At 53.6% G+C, this 13,190-nt stretch overlaps 1 protein-coding gene across 1 annotated transcript in view; it reads right to left on the bottom strand.

The window, feature by feature from the left end:
* The window catches only part of FRAS1 (Fraser extracellular matrix complex subunit 1), a 293,078-nt gene that overhangs the window by 32,271 nt on the left and 247,617 nt on the right, over positions 1-13,190 (bottom strand). The window contains exons 54-58 of the mRNA XM_075998690.1: positions 10,698-10,944; positions 7,735-8,079; positions 6,246-6,406; positions 4,314-4,461; positions 2,207-2,412 (exon numbers count right to left, since the gene is read on the bottom strand). Coding sequence (XP_075854805.1) covers positions 2,207-2,412; positions 4,314-4,461; positions 6,246-6,406; positions 7,735-8,079; positions 10,698-10,944 — 1,107 coding nt within the window. The remainder of the gene's footprint in view (positions 1-2,206; positions 2,413-4,313; positions 4,462-6,245; positions 6,407-7,734; positions 8,080-10,697; positions 10,945-13,190) is intronic.

Below are 13,190 nucleotides of genomic sequence, written 5' to 3'. Positions count from 1 at the left end.
TAGCCTGGGCAACAGAGTGAGACTCTGTCTCAAAAAAAAAAAAAATAAAAAAAAAAAAATAAAAGTAAGCTTCTAAGCTTATTGGAAATCCAATAAGCTCGCAGGCATATAAAACATTAGTAAGTAGAGAAATGTAAGTTAAAATGAGATATAACTTTATGTGTGCTAAATGGGCAAAAATTGGCAAGATGAAGATAAGTGATGGAGAGGATGGAGGTCACAGCAACACTCATGCACTTGCAGTGACGTCTGGAGGGAATTCCGACACGGCTTTTTTCAGTTCAGCACATGCATGTCCAATACTCCAGCCAGTTTTGCTCCTGAGTACCGTGTTTCCCCGAAAATAAGCCTTCCCCATGAAACAAGCCCCAGCAGGATGTCTGAGCACGTGCACAATAGAAGCCCCACCCTGAAAATCAGCCCTGGTGATGGGCGTGGCTATGAAAATCAGCCCTGGTGATGGGCGTGGCTATGAAAATCAGCCCTAGTGATGGGCGTGGCTATGAAAATCAGCCCTGGTGATGGGCGTGGCTATGAAAATCAGCCCTGGTGATGGGCGTGGCTATGAAAATCAGCCCTAGTGGTGGGCGTGGCTATGAAAATCAGCCCTAGTGATGGGCGTGGCTATGAAAATCAGCCCTGGTGGTGGGCGTGGCTATGAAAATCAGCCCTAGTGATGGGCGTGGCTATGAAAATCAGCCCTAGTGGTGGGCGTGGCTATGAAAATCAGCCCTAGTGGTGGGCATGGCTATGAAAATCAGCCCTAGTGATGGGCGTGGCTATGAAAATCAGCCCTAGTGGTGGGCGTGGCTGCGCAGCGCATCTGCACAACCCATGCGTGTGGTCGCGGAGCGGGAAAGAACACGAGCAGCCCTTCTCATCCGCCCCGTGAGAGCTCTAGTGCTCGACAGGAGAGATCGGGGCCGGTGGCTCTAAAGGAAACAGAGTCGCAAGACATTCAGGATGGGATTCGGGGTCTGGAGAGTGAGGATGATGTTCCAGAAGAAGACGACTTCACTGTGTTTGAATCAATGCGGATGGGTGTACCGCAATTAAAAAAAAATAACACATCCCCTGAAAATAAGCCCTGGGGTGTCTTCTTGGGGAAAAATAGAAGACCCTGTCTTATTTTTGGGGAAACATGCTAGTCCAGTTTTAGGGGAGTCAAAAGGCAGACACAAATTTCTGACTGTGTGTGGGGGTGGATCTCAGCATCCGTGGCCCCTGCGTCATCACTCCAGGGTCAACTTTGACATCAGGGAATCCTGAGGACTTCCGGCACCTGTCTACACGGCCTGCATCATCGTTCCAGGGTCAACTTTGACATCGGGGAATCCCAAGGACTTCTGGCATCTGTCTACACGGCCTGCATTATCACTCCAGGGTCAACTTTGACATTGGGGAATCCCGAGGACTTCTGGCATCTGTCTACACGGCCTGCATTATCCTTCCAGGGTCAACTTTGACATCGGGGAATCCCGAGGACTTCGGCACCTGTCTACAGGGCCTGCATTATCCTTCCAGGGTCAACTTTGACATCGGGGAATCCCGAGGACTTCTGGCATCTGTCTACACGGCCTGCATTATCCTTCCAGGGTCAACTTTGACATCGGGGAATCCCAAGGACTTCCAGCATCTGTCTACACGGCCTGCATTATCCTTCCAGGGTCAACTTTGACATCGGGGAATCCCGAGGACTCCGGCATCTGTCTACATGGCCTGCATTATCCTTCCAGGGTCAACTTTGACATCGGGGAATCTCCAAGATTTCCGGCACCTGTCTACATGGCCTGCATTATCGTTCCAGGGTCAACTTTGACATCGGGGAATCCCGAAGATTTCCGGCATCTGTCTACACGGCCTGCATTATCCTTCCAGGGTCAACTTTGACATCGGGGAATCCCAAGGACTTCCGGCACCTGTCTACACGGCCTGCATTATCCTTCCAGGGTCAACTTTGACATCAGGGAATCCCGAAGATTTCTGGCACCTGTCTACACGGCCTGCATTATCCTTCCAGGGTCAAGTTTGACATCGGGGAATCCCGAAGGTTTCCGGCACCTGTCTACACAGCCTGCATCATCGTTCCAGGGTCAACTTTGACATCGGGGAACGGGCACCTGTCTACACGGCAGGCCTGCACACCGAGGAACTCCGCAGGGAAGAAGGGAGCCCGTCTCCCAGCCGCCACCAGGGACCCGCTTACCTGCTCCCCCTTCAGGAAGGTGACGCGGGAGGCCTCCGTGTCCGGCCTCTCCCCGAAGTCGTCCGGGGCCCGGGCCGAGAGGCCACGCGTGTAGCAGCGCACGGACGACGCGTAGCTCAGGTCCCCGCTGCGGGCCACCGGGGCCTGCAGGACGCCCTCCTTCTCGGCCACCCGCAGCGCGTCCCGGGCGAACTGCATGCTGGGCACTGCGGGCGGACGGGGGAGGGGCGGCGTCAGAGGGGGACAGAGGGACTCGGGGGTCCCCGCCCTGCCAGCCCCCCAACCCGGCCGCCGCTGAGGGTCCTTCGGGTTTCAAATCACAGGCGGGAAGCGGGTTTCACGGCACTCGGCTGCTCTCGGGACAATTTCTTTCTATTTATAGTAGAGACGGGGTCTTGCTCTTGCTCAGGCTGGTCTCGAACTCCTGACCTCGAGTGATCCTCCCGCCTCGGCCTTCCAGAGTTACAGGCGTGAGCCACCGAGCCCGGCTAATTTTTTTCTATAATTAATTTTTGTATAATTAATTAATTTTTGTATAATTAATTTATATTATTGTAGTAGAGACAGGGGGGTCTCGCTCTTGCTCAGGCTGGTCTCGAACTCCAGAGCTCAAAGAGATCCTCCCGCCTCGGCCTCCCAGCGTTACAGGCACGTGCCACCACGCCCGGCTAATTTTTTGTATAATTAATTTGCATAATTAATATGTATAATTTTCTGTATAATTAATTTGTATAGTTAATTTTTGTATAATTAATTAAAATTTTTGTATAATTAATTTCTTTCTATTATTTTAGTAGAAACAGGGGGTCTCGCTCTTGCTCAGGCTGGTTTCGAACTCCTGAGTTCAAAGAGATCCGCTCTCCTCGGCCTCCCAGAGTTACAGGCATGCGCCACCACGCCCGGGTAATTTTTTGTATATGTTTTTAGTTGGCCAATTAGTTTCTTTCTATTTATAGTAGAGACGGGGGTCTCGCTCTTGCTCAGGCTGGTCTCGGACTCCTGACCTCGAGCGATCCTTCCGCCTCGGCCTCAGGGGCGGGTTTCGCTGCGAGCGTGGTGCCAGTTAGACAGAATAAACCAACGGCATTCGATTTCAAGATGCAATCCTGGCACTCTGGGAGGCCGAAGCGGGAGGATCGCTCGAGGTCGGGAGTCTGAGACCAGCCTGAGCAAGAGTGAGACCCCGTCTCTACTAAAAGAATAGAAAGACATTAGCTGTACAACTCAGATACAATTTGATACAAAGATACAATACAAAGAAAAAATTAGCCAGGCGTGGTGGCGCATGCCTGTAACTCTAGGAGGCTGAGGCAGGAGGATTGCTTTGAGCTCAGGAGTTCGAGACCAACCTGAGCAAGAGCGAGACCCCGTCTCTCCTAAAAATAGAAAGAAATTAGCTGGGCAACGAACTATATATATATATATATAAAATTAGCTATATATATATATATATATATATATATATATATATATATATATATATATAAAATTAGCCAGGCATTGTGGCTCACGCCTGTAATCCCAGCACTCTGGGAGGCCCAGGTGGGAGGATTGCTTGAGCTCAGGAGTTCAAGACCAGCCTGAGCAAGAGCGAGATCCCCTCTCTACTAAAAATAGAAAGAAATTAGCTGGGCAACTCAAAAAGAAAATATATATATATATATATATATATATATATATAATTATCTGGGCGCGGTGGCTCACGCCTGTAATCCCAGCTACTCAGGAGGCCGAGGCGGGTGGATCGCTCGAGGTCAGGAGTTAGAAACCAGCCTGAGCAAAAGCGAGACCCCGTCTCCACTATAAATAGAAAGAAATTAATTGGCCAACTAAAAATATATAGAAAAAATCAGCCGGGCGTGGTGGCGCATGCCTGTAGTCCCAGCCACTCGGGAGGAGGCTGAGGCAGGAGGATCGCTTGAGCCCAGGAGTCTGAGGCTGCTGTGAGCGAGGCTGACGCCACGGCACTCACTCTAGCCCGGGCGACAGAGCCAGACTCTGTCTCAAAAAAAAAAAAAAATAAAAATAAAAAAATGAAAAACCCACGAACGAGTTCCGATGTCCCATCCGTGGAAGGTCTGAGCCGCCCGCCGCCCCGGCCTCTTACCGTCCTGGAATGTGTCGTTGATCGCGACCACGGCCTGGGACGGCTTGGTCAGCTCGGCCCCCTGCGCGGAGCTCAGGAAGACCACGAAGGTCTCCAGCCCTTCGATCGCCGGGTACTGAGTGTCGTCCAGGATGGTCAGGGTGCAGAACTGGAAGGGAAACCGAGGCGAGCCTCACAGCGGGGCCGACACCCCGACACCCGTCTCTCTTTTGGGATGGGAAGAGAGAACAGGACCCGGGAGGGAGGCAGCTGGCCTCTCTCCGCTGTCTTACGGGGAGGCTTCCAAAACCCATAGAACGACCATCTCTCTATTACGCGTTTCCTAGGAGTTTCCTTTCTAGATGTTTGCACCGAACAAGAGACGTTTCTGTCTCGAATCCGCAACGCTGGGCATTCCACGCCAGAGATGTCGCTTGGGGGGTTGTTAGAAGATCCGGTCTTAAGCTTGTCCTCTTGTTCGCAAGTTTAGGTTTTTATTTATTTATTTGCTTTTGAGACAGAGTCTCTCTTGTGTTTGCCCGGGCTGGAGTGAGTGCCGTGGCGTCAGCCTCGCTCACAGCAACCTCAGACTCCTGGGCTCAATTGATCCTCCTGCCTCAGCCTCCTCCCGAGTAGCTGGGACTACAGGCATGCGCCACCACGCCCGGCTGATTTTTTCTATATATTTTAGTTGGCCGATTCATTTCTCTCTATTTTTAGTAGAGACGGGGTCTCACTCTTGCTCAGGCTGGTCTCCAACTCCTGACCTTGAGCGATCCTCTTGCCTCGGCCTCCCAGAGTGCTGGGATGACAGGCCTGAGCCGCCACGCCCGGCCTACTCCAGGATCTCTTGAGGACTCTAAATTCCCTTTGTAATAGTACTCTCTTTCCCTTCTTTAAAAACATAAACTTGCAAACAGGAGAACCAACTTAAGAGAGGATTTTCTGTTAACTCCCCAAGTGACATCTTTGGCATCGAATATTCAGCGTTAACACATTCTGGATAGAAACTTCTCTTGTTTGGTGTAAATATCTAGAAACAGGCCGGGCGCGGTGGCTCACGCCTGTCATCCCAGCACTCCGGGAGGCCGAGGAGGGAGGATCGCTCGAGGTCAGGAGTTCCAAACCAGCTTGAGCAAGAGCGAGACCCCGTCTCTACTATAAATAGAAAGAAATTCATTGGCCAACTAAAAATATATAGAGAAAAAATTATCCGGGCGTGGTGGCGCATGCCTGTAGTCCCAGCTACTCAGGAAGAGGCTGAGGCGGGAGGATCGCTTGAGCCCAGGAGTTCAAGACCAGCTTGAGCAAGAGCGAGACCCCGTCTCTACTATAAATAGACAGAAAATTGGCCAAACAACGAAAAATAGAAAAAAAATTAGTCGGGCGTGGTGGCGTATGCCTGCAGTCCCAGTTACTCGGGAAGAGGCTGAGGCTCGAGGATTGCTTGAGCCCAGGAGTTCAAGACCAGCCCAAGCACGAGCGAGACTCTGTCTCTACCAAAAATAGAAAAAAGCAGCCGGGCATCCATCCTGGCATGCACTTACCGTCCCAGCTACTCGGGAGGCTGAGGCGGGAGGATTGCTCAAGGTCAGGAGTTTGAGACCAGCCTGAGCAAGAGCGAGACCCCGTCTCTACTTAAAAAAATAGAAAGAAAGTAATCGGCCAACTAAAAATATATATAGAAAAAAATGAGCCGGGCGTGGTGGCGCATGCCTGTAGTCCCAGCTACTCGGGAGGAGGCTGAGGCAGGAGGATCCCTTGAGCCCAGGAGTTGGAGGTTGCTGTGAGCGAGGCTGACGCCACGGCACTCACTCTAGCCCAGGCGACAGAGTGAGACTCTGTCTCAAAAAAAAAAACGAGAGCCTGGAGAACAGAGCAAACACGGCGCCCACAGACCCACCCGGCCCTGGCCCTGTGTCTTCCCGGCTCTCGCCCCCTGCGGACACGCACCTGCTCCGTGACGCCGGGCCCGAACTCCACCTTCCTGGAGCTGGGGACGTAGTCCACGCCCGGGGTGGCGGAGGCCGGGTCCGAGGGCCGGGTGGCACACCAGACGGAAGTGAGGGTGGACAGGTCGGTCCCCTGGCGGATGACCGGGATCCTCACCGTGCCTGTGTGACGATCCACAGAGACTCCCGTGAGCCGGAGATCAGAGTTCTCCCTCCCGAAGCCGTGAGAGCCTCACCCCGCTCCTGCGTCCCGTGACAAAGCAGGGCCGGCTGCGGCCGGGCCCCTTCCCAGGGAGCCTGGGGGCGTCACCACCTCGCTTTGCACCCACGCTGGGACCCGGCAGCCGGGCGCGGCGGTTCACGCCTGTCGTCCCAGCGACTCGGGAGGCCCAGGCGGGAGGATCGCTCGAGGTCAGGAGTTGGAGACCAGCCTGAGCAAGAGCGAGAGACCCCGTCTCTACTAAAAAAATAGAAAGAAATTAATTGGCCAACTAAAAATATACATATAGGAAAAATGAGCCGGGTGTGGTGGGGCATGCCTATAGTCCCAGCTACTCGGGAAACCGAGGCAGGAGGATCGCTCAAGGTCAGGAGTTCGAGACCAGCCTGAGCAAGAGTGAGACCCCTGTCTCTATTAAAAAATATATAGAAAAAGAAATACGCTGGACAACTAAAAAAATATATATATATATATGTATATAGAAAAAATGAGCCGGGCGTGGTGGCGCATGCCTGTAGTCCCAGCTACTCGGGAAGAGGCTGGGGCAGGAGGATCGCTTGAGTCCCAGCTACTCGGGGGGGAGGCCGAGGCGGGCGGATTGCTCAAGGTCAGGAGTTCGAGACTCCGTCTCTATTAAATATAGAAACAAATTAATTGGCCAACTAAAAATATACAGAAAAAATTAGCCGGGCATGGTGGCGCATGCCTGTAGTCCCAGCTACTCGGGAGGAGGCTGAGGCAGGAGGATCGCTTGAGCCCAGGAGTCGGAGGTTGCTGTGAGCGAGGCTGACGCCACGGCACTCACTCTAGCCTGGGCAACAAAGCGAGACTCTGTCTCAAAAAAGAAAATAAAAAAAGGAGGCCGGGCGCTGTGGCTCACGCCTGTAATCCTAGCTCTTGGGAGGCCGAGGCGGGCGGATTGCTCAAGGTCAGGAGTTCGAAACCAGCCTGAGCAAGAGCGAGACCCCGTCTCTACTATAAATAGAAAGAAATTAATTGGCCAACTGATATATATATAAAAAATTAGCCGGGCGTGGTGGCGCATGCCTGTAGTCCCAGCTACTCGGGAGGCTGAGGCAGGAGGATCGCTTGAGCCCAGGAGTTTGAGGTTGCTGTGAGCGAGGCTGACGCCACGGCACTCACTCTAGCCTGGGCAACAAAGCGAGACTCTGTCTCAAAAAAAAAAAAAAAAAAAAAAAAAGGAAATAAAAAAAGGAAAGAAGGGTGCCGGGGCGGGCGGTGGAGCCCCGAGAGGCGTCTCCGCGGTTACCTGCGCCCTCGCTCACGGTGAAGGCCGAGAACCCCAGGGACACGGTGCAGGCGTCGTTGGGGCCGCTGATGAGCACGGTGGCCGAGGCCAGCCTCCCCAGGCGGGCGTTGGGGGACGGGTGGGCCAGGGCGACCTGGAACTCCTCCTCCTCCTCGTACTCGCTGTCGTCCACCAGCATGACCTCGCAGGTGGCCCTGGTGATGCCGGGCCCCAGCGTGACCCGGCTCTCGGGGGACATCCCGCGGGACCTAAAGTCCGAGCCGGACTCCAGGGCGCGGAGGCTGCTCCCCATGGCCGACCGGGGCACCGTGTAGCAGACGGCGGACACGGCGCTGCTCGCGTCCCCTGCAACGGCGAGGACCAAGGAGAGAACACCCGGCGTTGGCAGGAGCCCGCACACGCGTGGAACCGCTCCAGGGGCTCCCGCCTGCAGTCTTAGCACTCTGGGAGGCCGAGGAGGGAGGATCGCTCGAGCTCCGGAGTTCGAGACCAGCCTGAGCAAGAGCGAGACCCCCGTCTCTACTATAAATAGAAAGAAATTAATCGGCCAACTAAAAATATATATAGAAAAAAAAAAATGAGCCGGGCGTGGTGGCGCATGTCTGTAGTCCCAGCTACTCGGGAGGCTGAGGCAGGAGGATCGCTCAAGCTCAGGAGTTGGAGGCCATCCTGAGCAAGAGTAAGACCCTTGTCTCTATTAAAAAAATATATAAAAAGAAATTCGCTGGACAACTAAAAAAACATATATATAGAAAGAATCAGCCGGGCATGGTGGCGCATGCCTGTAGTCCCAGCTACTCGGGAGGAGGCTGAGGCAGGAGGATCGCTTGAGCCCAGAGGTTGGAGGTTGCTGGGAGTGAGGCTGACGCTCTAGCTGGGGCAATAAGAGTGAGACTCTGTCTCCAAAAAAAAAAAAAAAGAATTACCCTTTTATAAACATGTACAATTCTTATGTGTCGAGTAAAAACAAAACAAAATAAGAATTGCTCTTCATTTCTTACACACAGACCATCTTCTTTTTTTTTTTGAGACAGAGTCTCGCTGTGTCGCCCAGGCTAGAGTGAGTGCCGTGGCGTCAGCCTCGCTCACAGCAACCTCCAACTCCTGGGCTCAAGTGGTCCTCCTGCCTCAGCCTCCTCCGGATTAGCTGGGACTACAGGCATGCGCCACCATGCCCGGCTCATTTTTTTTTTTTATGTAGTTTTAGTTGGCCAATTAATTTCTTTGTGTTTATAGTAGAGACGGGGTCTCGATCTTGCTCAGGCTGGTTTGGAACTCCTGACCTCGAGCAATCCTCCCGCCTCGGCCTCCCAGAGTGCTGGGATGACAGGCGTGAGCCACCGAGCCCGGCCCACAGTTCATTTTTCATCTGAGCTCTGTACACGACTCTCCCGCAGGGAAACCTTAAAGTACATTTCTGTCACCTAAGAAGGAAGATGGAAAGCTACTCCTTACAAACGTCGACTTTCCTCCTTGACCAAGGTTAGAACATATTTTATGGATTGGGTGACTGATTACGATTAGTGACTGGTGAATAATTCGCAACCCTAAATATAACCTGTTTTCTCATCCAACTTGAGAATAAATGGGCGCTCTAACAACGTGACCTTGTGATACCGAGTTTCCCCGAAAACAAGACAGGGTCTTCTATTTATCTTTCCTCCAGAAGACACCCTAGGGCTGATTTTCAGGGGATGTGTTATTGTTTTTTTTAAGTGCGGTACAACCATCTGCATTGATTCAAATACAGTGAGGTCGTCTTCTTCTGGAACATCATCCTCACTCTCCAGACCCTGAATCCCATCCTGAACGTCTTGCGACTCTGTTTCCTTTAGAGCCACTGGCCCTGATCTCTCCTGTCGAGCACTAGAGCTCTCACGGGGCGGATGAGAAGGGCTGCTTGTGTTCTTTCCCGCTCCACGAGGACACGCATGGGTTGTGCAGATGCGCTGCGCAGCCACGCCCCTCACTAGGGCTGATTTTCATAGCCACGCCCCTCACTAGGGCTGATTTTCATAGCCACGCCCATCACTGGGGCTGATTTTCATAGCCACGCCCCTCACTAGAGCTGATTTTCATAGCCACACCCATCACTAGGGCAGATTTTCATAGCCACGCCCATCACTGGGGCTGATTTTCATAGCCACGCCCCTCACTAGAGCTGATTTTCATAGCCACACCCATCACTAGGGCTGATTTTCATAGCCACGCCCATCACTGGGGCTGATTTTCATAGCCACGCCCATCACTAGGGCTGATTTTCATAGCCACGCCCGTCACTAGGGCTGATTTTCATAGCCATGCCAGTCACTAGGGCTGATTTTCATAGCCACGCCCGTCACTAGGGCTGATTTTCATAGCCACGCCCGTCACCAGGGCTGATTTTCATAGCCACGTCCATCACCAGGGCTGATTTTCGTAGCCATGCCGATCACTACGGCTGATTTTCATAGCCACGCCCATCACTAGGGCTCATTTTCATAGCCACGCCCATCACCAGGGCTGACTTTCATGGCCTCGCCCACCACCGGGGCTGATTTCATGGCCACGCCCATTATCAGTGCTGATTTTCATAGCCACGCCCATGCCCATCACCAGTGCTGATTTTCATAGCCACGCCCATCACTAGGGCTGATTTTCATAGCCACGCCCACCACCAGGGCTGATTTTCATAGCCACGCCCATCACCAGGGCTGACTTTCGGGGTGGGGCTTCTATTGTGCACGACACGTGCTCAGACATCCTTCAGGGGCCTGTTGTATGGGGGGGTCTTATTTTCGGGGAAACAGGGTGTCACCGGCTCCGGGCAGAATCACCACGAGGGCTGTCTGGGGAATAAGCGAGCTCGTACATGTGAAGCGAGCACACGCATGAGCACGCACAAGCGTGGCCCTGGCACACATGAAAGGGACCGGCCCGGCCCCGGCCGCCCCGCAGCCCTTGTCACCTCGAGACCCACCGACCTCGCCTCTCGATGGCCGCGTAGACGAAGCCGGCGCTCTCGGCCACCCGGTAGGTGTCCCTGTCGAACTCCAGGGTGGGCTGGTCCTCGGGGTCGAGGATGACGACGGTCGCCCGGGGGACTGCCCCCAGCAGGGCGTAGGCCGGGGTGCTGAGCTCCACCTCGAAGCTCTCCGGGCCCTCGAACACGGGGTCGTCGTTGATGGCCACGGAGCAGGACTTGGCGTCCTCCCACTCCTCGAACTGCACCTGCCACGGGGGACGGCGAGGGGGGGGTCGGGCCGTGCCTCAGTTTCCCCTGCCCGTCCCCCTAGGGAGTCCTGGGGAGAGAGCACTCGAGTCCAGCGGGCAGAGCCCTGAGTTAGTCTGTGCCTCAGTTTCCCCTGCCCATCCCCCGAGGGAATCCTGGGAACAGAGCACCTGAGTCCAGCGGGTGGAGCACTGAGTTAGTCTGTGCCTCAGTTTCCCCTGCCCGTCCCCCGAGGGAATCCTGGGAACAGAGTACCCGAGTCCAGCGGGCGGAGCACTGAGTTAGCCTGTGCCTCAGTTTCCCCTGCCCGTCCCCCGAGGGAATCCTGGGAACAGAGTACCCGAGTCCAGCGGGCGGAGCACTGAGTTAGCCTGTGCCTCAGTTTCCCCTGCCCGTCCCCCGAGGGAATTCTGGGAACAGAGCACCTGAGTCCAGCGGGTGGAGCCCTGAGTTAGTCTGTGCCTCAGTTTCCCCTGCCCGTCCCCCTAGGGAGTCCTGGGAACAGAGCACCTGAGTCCAGCGGGCCCAGCACTGAGTTAATGAATGCCTCATTTTCCCCTCTTGTCCCCCCAGAGTGTCATGGGAACAGAGCACCCAAGTCCAGTAGGCAGAGCCCTGAGATAATCTGTGCCTCAGTTTCCCCTGCCCATCCCCCTAGAGAGTCCTGGGGAAAAAGCACCCGAGTCCAGCGGGCGGAGCACTGAGTTAGTCTGTGCCTCAGTTTCCCCTGCTCATCCACCGTTTGTCTTCTCCAAGAGCCTCCCGTGCAGAAAGTTAGGGCGAAGGAAGGGTTAGAACACCCAAAGCTGGGCGCGGTGGCTCACGCCTGTCATCCCAGCACTCTGGGAAGCCGAGGAGGGAGGATCGCTCAAGGTCAGGAGTTCGAGACCAGCCTGAGCAAGGGTGAGACCCCGTCTCTACTATAAATATAAAGAAATTAATTGGCCAACTAAAGATATATAGAAAAAAATAATAGCCGGGCGTGGTGGCGCATGCCTGTAGTCCCAGCTACTCGGGAGGCTGAGGCAGGAGGATCGCTTGAGCCCAGGAGTCGGAGGTTGCTGTGAGCGAGGCTGACGCCACGGCACTCACTCTAGCCCGGGCGACAGAGCGAGACTCTGTCTCAAAAAATGAAAGGCGGATGAGCTGCACAACGGCTTACTTAAGCTCTGGCAGGTAACCACTTCCGACGGCCACAGATGAACGTGGACGGCCGAGCGTGGACTCTGGCCCTAACAACAAAACTCCCACCACAGTGCTCCGAACCGAGGCGCTGCGACCCTCGCACTGCACCGGAAAGTCTCACGCGTTTTAGAGGAAGACATTTCCCGGCACAACAGTGATAAAACAAAAAGGGAAAACCCATTAAGAAGACGCATTGCACGCTCAAAAAAATAATAAAAGGCGTAGGACCAGATACTATTGCAAACAACACAATAACGCTGGCCTACGTTGTAGCCCTGTGCTTGGAAATGCATCGTACCAGGGAATAAAATGCATCGTGACAATCAAAAACTTGCCCTTATTTCTTCGTGCTTGGAAATGCATCATACCAGGGAATAAAATGCATCGTGACAATCAAAAACTTGCCCTTATTTCTTCGTGCTTGGAAATGCATCGTACCAGGGAATAAAATGCATCGTGACAATCAAAAACTTGCCCTTATTTCTTCGTGCTTGGAAATGCATCATACCAGGGAATAAAATGCATCGTGACAATCAAAAACTTGCCCTTATTTCTTCGTGCTTGGAAATGCATCATACCAGGGAATAAAATGCATCGTGATAATCAAAAACTTGGCTTTATTTCTTCGTGCTTGGAAATGCATCGTACCAGGGAATAAAATGCATCCTGATCATCAAAAATTTGCCTTTATTTCTTTATGCTGTGAATGAAATAAAACTACCGTTCTGAATTGACTTTTCTTCTGACTTTCCATTTATCAAAGCAGAATTGTGGACGTTTAAAAATCACGCCGTGAAAGCATGTGCGTCTGTGTTACCTGTTCTGACACTGCCATGACCAGGAAAGCTGCCTGGGAAACGGAACGAGCTTCCGGGGCTTCCGGGCTGTCCCCGCCACACAAGGGCAGAGCGGACGCGCCGCCCACGCGCAGCGCAGACCGCCGTGCGGGCCCCAAGTGGTTAAAAGCGCAAGGCAGGTAAGTGAGGGGCGGTGAAGGAGCAAGCAGGGCGGGAGGGGGACAGGAAATGTCCCCAAGGAAGGTACTGACGGAGGGGAGGGT

Source organism: Microcebus murinus, chromosome 29, assembly GCF_040939455.1.
Source record: "Microcebus murinus isolate Inina chromosome 29, M.murinus_Inina_mat1.0, whole genome shotgun sequence".
Taxonomy (NCBI): Eukaryota; Metazoa; Chordata; class Mammalia; order Primates; family Cheirogaleidae; genus Microcebus; species Microcebus murinus.
The sequence above is the reverse complement of the archived record's forward strand: the minus strand, read 5'-3'. Positions and strand labels throughout refer to the sequence as shown.